The 8,267-nt window shown below is 47.1% G+C and overlaps 1 protein-coding gene across 1 annotated transcript; it reads left to right on the top strand.

Moving 5' to 3' along the window:
- Positions 1-288: 288 nt before the first annotated feature.
- On the top strand, positions 289-4,549 carry LOC127344221 (protein NRT1/ PTR FAMILY 5.10). The gene is made up of 4 exons (XM_051370443.2): positions 289-465; positions 2,134-2,345; positions 2,967-3,487; positions 3,579-4,549. Exons 1-4 carry the CDS (start codon positions 372-374, stop codon positions 4,354-4,356), a joined length of 1,605 nt encoding a protein of 534 aa, XP_051226403.1. The 5' UTR covers positions 289-371; the 3' UTR covers positions 4,357-4,549.
- Positions 4,550-8,267: the final 3,718 nt, after the last annotated feature.

Genomic DNA, 8,267 nt, shown 5'->3' with positions numbered 1-8,267 from the left:
GATCATGTTGTTTGGCTGCCCGGCTTGGGGCCTACGCCGATGGCACCGACTAAAAGCCATCGGTGTAGGTAAGGGCCGTCGACACCTTGACCGTTTCCTATAGTGACCCTATAGGGTGGAGCAAAATCTACAATGAGCAAGGTGGTTGAAAGTTGAAACAAAGTGTAGAACACAAATCTCCAACGCGGAAAAAGGGTGGAGATCAGGCCGGGACAGGCAAGTAGCACTGGACTATTAGCTGCGTTCAGAACTACCGATTGCAACTTTGCTTAAGCTATTGACAGGCAGGTGGCAGTGAGTTCTCTACACATCCCTCCCTCTCAGGCCAAAACGAACGCTTCGGAGTTCGCACCATTACAAGACCGGAGGCGATGGACTCCGGCGCGCTCCTACCTCAAGGTGATCCGTCCACCGTCATCAAACCCGGTGGCGGGGGCGGATGGCCGGCCGCGCTCTTCCTCATCGGTAAACTCGGCTCTCAAACTAGCGCGCGCACACGCACTTGGACTGGCCTGAGCTAATATGTTTCCCAAATTCTATTAGTTGCCTGGGCACTCTCTGGTCTTATACGGTGCTCCTATCTTTTGTCCATCGGATTTCGATCTAACGGCCTGGATGAAGCAGCACCATCCAACCCGCACGTGGCTCCCCTCTCGTCCACCCAGTCCTTATCCCATCCATCCCCACCCAAAGTCGCCGAACTGCATACCTCAAGCGCTCTCATCGTCTCTCCATTCCCCGGCGACCTCCTCTCCGCCTAGCTCCCCTGCCACCCGGTCTCGCTCTGTGCCTTCTTCCGCCAACTCTCCACTGCCTTTCCTAACCTCTCGCGAGTGCCCCTTGAATCGCGCAAGGGCGCCATGGCCGCCCACATCTCGTTGACCTTCGTCCCGGCGAGCCAGCTCCAGCTGTTGCAAAGAAGTAGAGAAATCCGGCGGGGAGGAGGAAGAGTTCAAGCTCGATCTCAGGCTCCACGCCGAGATCGGACATCCCGCCGCCACGCGCAACCTCGCGTGCCCTGCCGCCGGAGTGCCATCCTACTCTTCCACAACGGCGGCGATCTGGAGCACCTTGATCCGGGAGAAGATGCGGCGCTGATTTGAGGATCCGCCTTGCCTCGGAAGAGCCACCACGACATGCCGCTATGTAGTTTTTCCCCGCGCGCGTATGCGCAGCAGCAGCATCGACACTCGCCCCGCCTAGCGTCTGGCTCCAGATTGAAAGCAGCAGCGCTGCAGCCATGGCCGTGCACGCAAGCAGGCAACTTTTTCCACTCGTGTATGTGGCGTCCTACCCCTGTCTTGTTTTTCCCTGGCTGCTATGTTACTATTCATGCACATGCTACTTGGTACTACTTGATTTTACTCTATTGCATATTGATGATGTAGTTTGTCATCTCCAGATTAATAGAAGGATGTAAATTATGTTCCCTACATGTAATTTTTGCAGTATAATTTTTGCCTCTTAAGGCTTTTTTTTTTACTTCCAGAACGGTGGAAAGATGTAATATTATGTCGCTGGATGTATCTTTTGCAGACTACTCTTTTGCCTCTTAAATTTTTCAATTTCAGAATCAGTCGAAGAACGTAACTATATTAGTTTCTTTCTCTACTTTGGATGTATTTTTTATTATTTTTCTACATCTACAACATTTAATAGATCAATGTGTAAAACACTATTATATTTCTGATCCCAGCTTTCATGATTTTGGATGTATTTTATATATTCTTTTTACATCTATAGCTGCATTTTTACATCCTTAATTAGACTATAAAATAAGTGGCATGAGTTGTTATTTACGAAGGATGTAATTTTTTTTTGTAAAAATTGGATGAAGTTTTGCATCTAAATTTACACGTGTTGGGAATACTGCGTGATGTGTAGTGTATCTTGTTCCATTGCATGTCCGTGCCGCATGGGGTATTTGGACCAGTCGCATGCATAACAATGCGGGAAAACGGTCCCCGGGTCACTTTCCACTTCAAGTAATAAAGTCGCTTTCAGGTGTGGGACCACTTTCTAATTTTGGAAATAATTCCGTTCAGACATGGGGGGCACTCCGTAAGACTAACCGGTGCTATAGCACCGTGTAGCAGCGTCCAATATGTTTCACGTACCGCCCTGGCCCTTCAGCGGTGGAGTTCGTGGAGCGCGTGGGGTTCTACGGCGTGAACGGCAACCTGATCATGTACCTCACCGGCCCGCTGGGTCTGTCCACCGCGGCTGCCGGCGTGAACGCGTGGGCTGGCACCGCGTGCATGCTGCCGCTCCTCGGCGCGCTCGTCGCCGACTCCTGGATCGGCCGGTACCGTGCCGTCGTGGCCGCCGGCGTCCTCTACCTCGTGGTTAGTAAAAGCTACCCGCTATGGCTTATTTACGTTTTGTTCTTTTCTCATGGTTCATTCATTCTGCGGCGTTCATTTTTCGTCGGATTCGTTCTCTCTACTGACCGCGACTAAACAATATGATTTTGTTACGGTAGGTCTACGATCGTTTTCCTTCTGCTTATGATATTGACATCAGATTCACTGCTACGTCGCCTTCGGCACGAATATCGTGTTAATCATATGTTGATGTCGTAGTTGACCTGTCTAGAATATATGTTTCACCTTCATTATAAGTACTACTTAATTACATTACGTGCATACCATCAGGAACGCAGCGATTATGTGAGCCACTGTGCATGTTTGCATCCTTTGATCCTCCACTTTCTCTGCTTTACGATCCGTGCATTGAGTTTCATTCACTTCCGAAATTTGTGAAACTTGTGAAAGCGCATCCGCCGCGAGCACTAGGCTCTATGAAATGTACTGATTTGTACTGATCAGTATGACGCGAATATTTGTTCCAAATTATGCAGTTTATTTTTCAGTATCTGGTTTGTCCGCTTGTTTTTCAGCCCGCAAACAACATTTAGGGTGCTCTCCATCAGCGTATTTAGGGTTTACGTTTTGAATGATGGACAGAGCTTTGGGATGCTGACGGCCTCATCCATGGCACCAACACCTCGCCCTCACGAACCAACTGCATGTCAAGACGCATCCGCCGCCTGCTCGCCCCCGGCATCCCCTGCCCGCACAGCGTTCTTCTACGCGACGATCTACCTGGTGGCGCTGGCGCAGGGCTTCCACAAGCCGAACGCGCAGGCCCTCGGTGCCGACCAGTTCCCCACGAGCGCCCCGGACGGCGTCGCGTCCAGGAGCTCCTTCTTCAACTGGCTCCACTTCTCCATGTCCTGGGGCTACATCGTCGCCGTCGTCGCGCTGAGCTACGTGCAGGACAATGTTGGCTGGGCCGCCGGGTTCGGCGCGTCCTGGGGCATGATGCTCGTGTCCCTGTCCGTCTTCTTGCTCGGCACGCGAATGTACCGTGCGGAGCGGCCACGCGACCGCCGTGCTCTCTCGCGGCTAACCAAAACGTTCGCGGCCACGGCGCGAGCATGCGCGGACTGGATCTTTCGTCGCAGGGGCACCATGGATACTGAATGGTAAACGTTCTAATGATATATTGGACCTCCACTTAAGCTGCCACAATGCACATGCCATTACAGTCAACTGACATATTTTCTACTAATGCAGCAGTTCACCGACGCCAAAAGAGCAGGACGGCAAGAGGGTTCTGGTCAAGCTGCTTCCGATATGGATGACCAGCGTCGTGTACGGAATGGTCATAGCGCAGGTCTCCACCCTCTTCACGAAGCAGGGCAGCACCATGGACCGGCGCATCGGGGGCCTCGTCGTGCCACCCGCCGCGCTGCAGAGCTTCACCGGCCTCGCCATCATCGCCTCCGTCCCCTTGTACGACCGCGCCTTCGTGCCCCTCGCGAGGCGCGTCACCAGGCACCCTTCCGGGATCACGATGCTCCAGCGCATCGGCGCTGGCATGGCCATGGCATCCGTCGCCATGGCCGTCGCGGCGCTCGTGGAAGCCGCGCGCCTCCGCGCGGCCAGTGACGCTGGCCTTGTCGACCGTCCGCAGGTGGCCGTGCCGATGAGCCTGTGGTGGATGGTGCCGCAGTACGTCCTGATCGGACTCGCAGACGTGTTCACCATCATCGGCCTCGAGGAGTTCTTCTACAGCCAGGTGCCCGAAGCGCTCCGGAGCGTCGGCCTCGCGCTCTCCCTGAGCGCCATGGGCGTTGGGAGCTACGCCAGCGGCATACTCGTCTCGGCGACCGACTGGGTAACGAAGAGGACGGGGGGTAGCTGGTTTTCGGAAAATCTAAACCTTGCGCACCTCGACTACTTCTACTGGGTTCTGGCCGGGCTTGCAGCTCTCGAGGTGTTCGTCTTCTTGTATCTCGCCAAGGGATACGTCTACACTGACAGATGCGAACTCGATGACACGAGTGCCTGATAGAAATGCTAGCATAAATACTCCCATTTATCCAGCTCCAACCTGAGATACTAGGATATTCCTCAATTTATACTCGTTAATTAATGTTCTAGTATCAAAGTAAAGAAGACAAAGGAGAGACATAAACTTATATATACAGGCTGAAGGGAGACAGTTGTGGAAACGCCTACCTTTGGGGAGTCATCCTCACAGATAATTGATCACATGTTTTATTTTTTAATACTCCTTTTATTAATTCGTCATTTGTATATACAATTCAAAACTCCTAAAAAAATCTATGGAAAAATTTGAAGAGAAACATTATAACATTATGTCACCGAAAACTCCTTTAAAATCCTAGTGGGAAAAATATAAGAGAAACCATATGACATATGTCCGCACTTGTATTCATATTGTCTTGTTAAAAACATTGTATAAGAAACCTTATGGAAAACTCATACTCCCTCCGATTCATATTAATTGACTTCAATATGGATGTATCTAAAACTAAAATGTGTCTAGATACATTCATATTAGAGTCAATTAATATGAACCGGAGGGAGTAAAAGAAAAAAAGAGTATAATATCAGTGACCGGAAGATCATCAACGAGTTATAACTTGGGGTTTTACTCCCCCTAAACATTATAGACCTCAAGGCCGTCTCATACCAATTCCACAAACTTAATTATGGAATATAACCATTGGTAGAGACAATATGACTATCACAATATTTTATTTGTAAGTTGTCCTCTTATATTTCTGTAATTCATGAGGATAAATATAATCCGTAAGCAATACAAGTGACATTGTCTTGGTAGATAATGATAGGTGATGCTAATGAATTTTCACATGAACTCGCATATTGCCAATCATTCTGCGAAGTCATACGCGTCTTGTGATACTTCATATATTAATACAAAATGATCACCGGATGGGCATATTTAGAGTCTATTTTGAAGATTTTTTTCTAAATATTCTTCTAGTAGATCTAGTCTTTAATATGTCACTGTTGGGATCACATTAACATAATTAGCAACTATCATATATCACACCTTGGTCGTGAACCAAAATCGTTTTGAAGTTGATAGTGAGTTGTCTGATTACGGATTTGATAATGCACATGGAGAAAGTCTTAGAACGACGCCGGTCCACCCTCGGGCTCAACCAAATCGCCCTAACCTTCCCAATCTCTCAAAAATGACGAAAGAGGTACATGAATATGTCCATATAATTAATCGTGGGCTAATGATAGCTCCAAATTCCGTGATTTTTAGCTATGGTTTTTCCTCGGATTTCCACGTGCTTTCACCGATTTTTGATCGTTTAAACCTCTAGAGCTTCATCTTGCGTCCTCTCTTCACCCTGGTGCGTGAAAAATTATGTAAATGAATTTTATTACTTGGAAATATCTACATAACATGATAGTCTCAGTTAATATATTCATAAAGACTTGATAATTTGGGATCCTGCTAAAACAAGGGTAAAAGGTGCGTGCAAGTGTCATAAAACTAGATGGTACCCCGCGCGTTCCTGCGGGATTTGTCAGCATGCAATTCAAATTTATGAAAGTGAAAATCAGATCATATTAATAAGATAGACGTTTGCTGCTGCATATGTAGTGTTGTACAAAACTATGACTATCAATTCTCATTATAGGGTAAGAACTATTTGTATTCCATATACAGCTATTATGTTGATGCACTACACTGATATTTTCATTTACATAATAGATATATAACTTATTTGAGAAGATAAGTTAACCAGTTAAAGAGCATTGGAAAGAAAGACACTCAATGTGCTTTAATAGCTCCACCAACCTTTGATGCCACCTGCAAAATTATGATAACTGCAAATACTCGTAGGAGATGACTGAATCATAGCACACTGTGGTAATTGGGCAGGGGCAAAGTCAATAGTTAATCCCACATTTTACATCCAAACAGTATAGCAATATGGTTAAAAAATATAGTGTTGCTTGCTTTCAGATCGAGCTTACCAAATTGGTTTCAATCTATACCTCGCCAATACAAAATCTTGACTATTGTAAGTCGATTCAGTAGTATATTATCAGATTTAGAAGCAAGAAGTAACCATGTACGAAAGTGGCAGGGTATAATATAATACATGCATGTAAATCTAATATTTCTTAAATACCTCTAAAGTCTTGTATGAAATGGTTTTTCTATGAGCTTGAAGAGACATATGAAATAAATATTTAAAAATACAACTGCAAATCAAACTGCTGCCTTGAACCCTTAACTCGAAGGACACATACTGATATAAAAATTGCCTATCTTAATTCAAAGTGCGGACATGTAGCAGTCAAATAACTTGCCTATATAGTCTTGGTTTAAGTTTGGGAGCATCTACCATTAACAGATGGTTGTGTGCAAGACAAACTTTATGCAAATTTGTAGGTCTCACAGAAAGCAGGGATCCTGAAAAGTTTGAGCAATCTACCAAATGATTATGAGAGTCAGAAAGACAATGAAGCTGTTGCTGTCAGATCTAAAGGCAAAGGCAACTTCAATCTGCACATGATAACTTCATTCTACGGAATGGACATCCTTTGATTTCCGAGAAAGAATGGTTTACTTGGGTACTAATGCCGCCGCTGGCTTCACCCCAACAACTTCATGAGCGACACTTCTATCAAGAGAAGACTCCTATTTGTATACTAATACTCAGGTTTGGCTGCACGGATTCACTCAAGCCGATGGGAATCCAGATTTTATCTACCTGCAAAGGGAATAGCAACGAATGAAACATACTCGCAACAAATATGGCAAAGCGCCAAAGCCTAACTCCAGAATAGCAGCCGTAGAGCAAAGAAGTTAACAGGAGGATGGGATTCGGGAAATCTGGTCTAAACTAACCTGTTTTTGGTGATGGGATTGAAACGGCACCAGACCACGCCCAAGTCTACAAATTCGCCCACCAGACGCGCGCACACGATGAGCATGGATGACCTGGTACGATGTGGATAGAGATGTTATACAGAAGATGGGAATATGAAGGAGATGGCTCACCATCGGCGATTGAGATTTCGATCTGACAACAGACTAACGCCTGTGAATGAGCATGGCAATGCTTCTACTGGATGCGTGGAGCCCTTCGTCTTGGCCTGGAGATGATGGCTGAAGAGCACCAGAGGAGAGTATTATAGGCAGCCGCGTGCTCGCCTTCCTTATTTTCGAGCGGAGCCCGCTCGACTGCCTCCTCTAGTATAACGGGGCAGTTTCAGGCGCTGATGAATGCTGAGCGTGATGGGGCAATTTCATCAGCATTTGTGAGAGGGCATGTCAAGCGGCGGCGGCCGGAGAGCACCAGGAACATGAACGGCGGACATTTTTTCGTGGGGTCTGGCTTCCGTTCCTGCCGTGGGTCTGGCAACGAACCTGCTCTCGTTCGGCTCTTGACGTGTCGGTCTGGGCAGAATAAACATGCGCTACGCCTAGGAATAATGAGGGGAAGGCTAAAATTCTTAATGAGGTGATGTGGCTCGCTGTGAGACCAGCAAAATGGGGCCATCTATTAAGAAAGAGAAGATACCAAAATCCTATGACTACTTATGCAAAAACAAGAGGTAAAAATGCTTCAAATATGGACTCATCAATGCTTTATGCATGGCCTTCATCATGCTGGCATGGGCTTCCATCTTGGTGGCCGCCACCTTCTCCCTCTCGAGGCCAATCTTGACGTCTTGCTTGTCCAGCATAGCTTTCCACATGGTGGAGCCCCTCTCATCCATATCCTTGTTCTCGGCAGCAAAAGAGGACACCATCTTCTCAATGGGTGTGTCAATGGCAGCAAATGTCAACGCCACACTCATCTCGGCCTTCGCCTTATTTTTGCCAATTGGCTGCCCCGTTGAGGCTGACGCTGGGATCACCGGTCCTCCTTCAACGTCATCTTTCTTCTTGTTGAGGGT

This window comes from Lolium perenne, chromosome 3, assembly GCF_019359855.2.
Source record: "Lolium perenne isolate Kyuss_39 chromosome 3, Kyuss_2.0, whole genome shotgun sequence".
In the NCBI taxonomy this organism is placed as follows: Eukaryota; Viridiplantae; Streptophyta; class Magnoliopsida; order Poales; family Poaceae; genus Lolium; species Lolium perenne.
The sequence above is the reverse complement of the archived record's forward strand: the minus strand, read 5'-3'. Positions and strand labels throughout refer to the sequence as shown.

What these genes read in the sequence shown, in the direction of transcription:
- LOC127344221 (XM_051370443.2), top strand. Translation starts at nt 372, where the DNA reads ATGGACTCCGGCGCGCTCCTACCTCAAGGTGATCCGTCCACCGTCATC. An exon ending in GGCCGCGCTCTTCCTCATCG is followed by an intron (nt 466 to 2,133) that starts GTAAACTCGGCT and finishes CTGGCCCTTCAG; the next exon opens with CGGTGGAGTTCGTGGAGCGC. An exon ending in CCGGCGTCCTCTACCTCGTG is followed by an intron (nt 2,346 to 2,966) that starts GTTAGTAAAAGC and finishes AATGATGGACAG; the next exon opens with AGCTTTGGGATGCTGACGGC.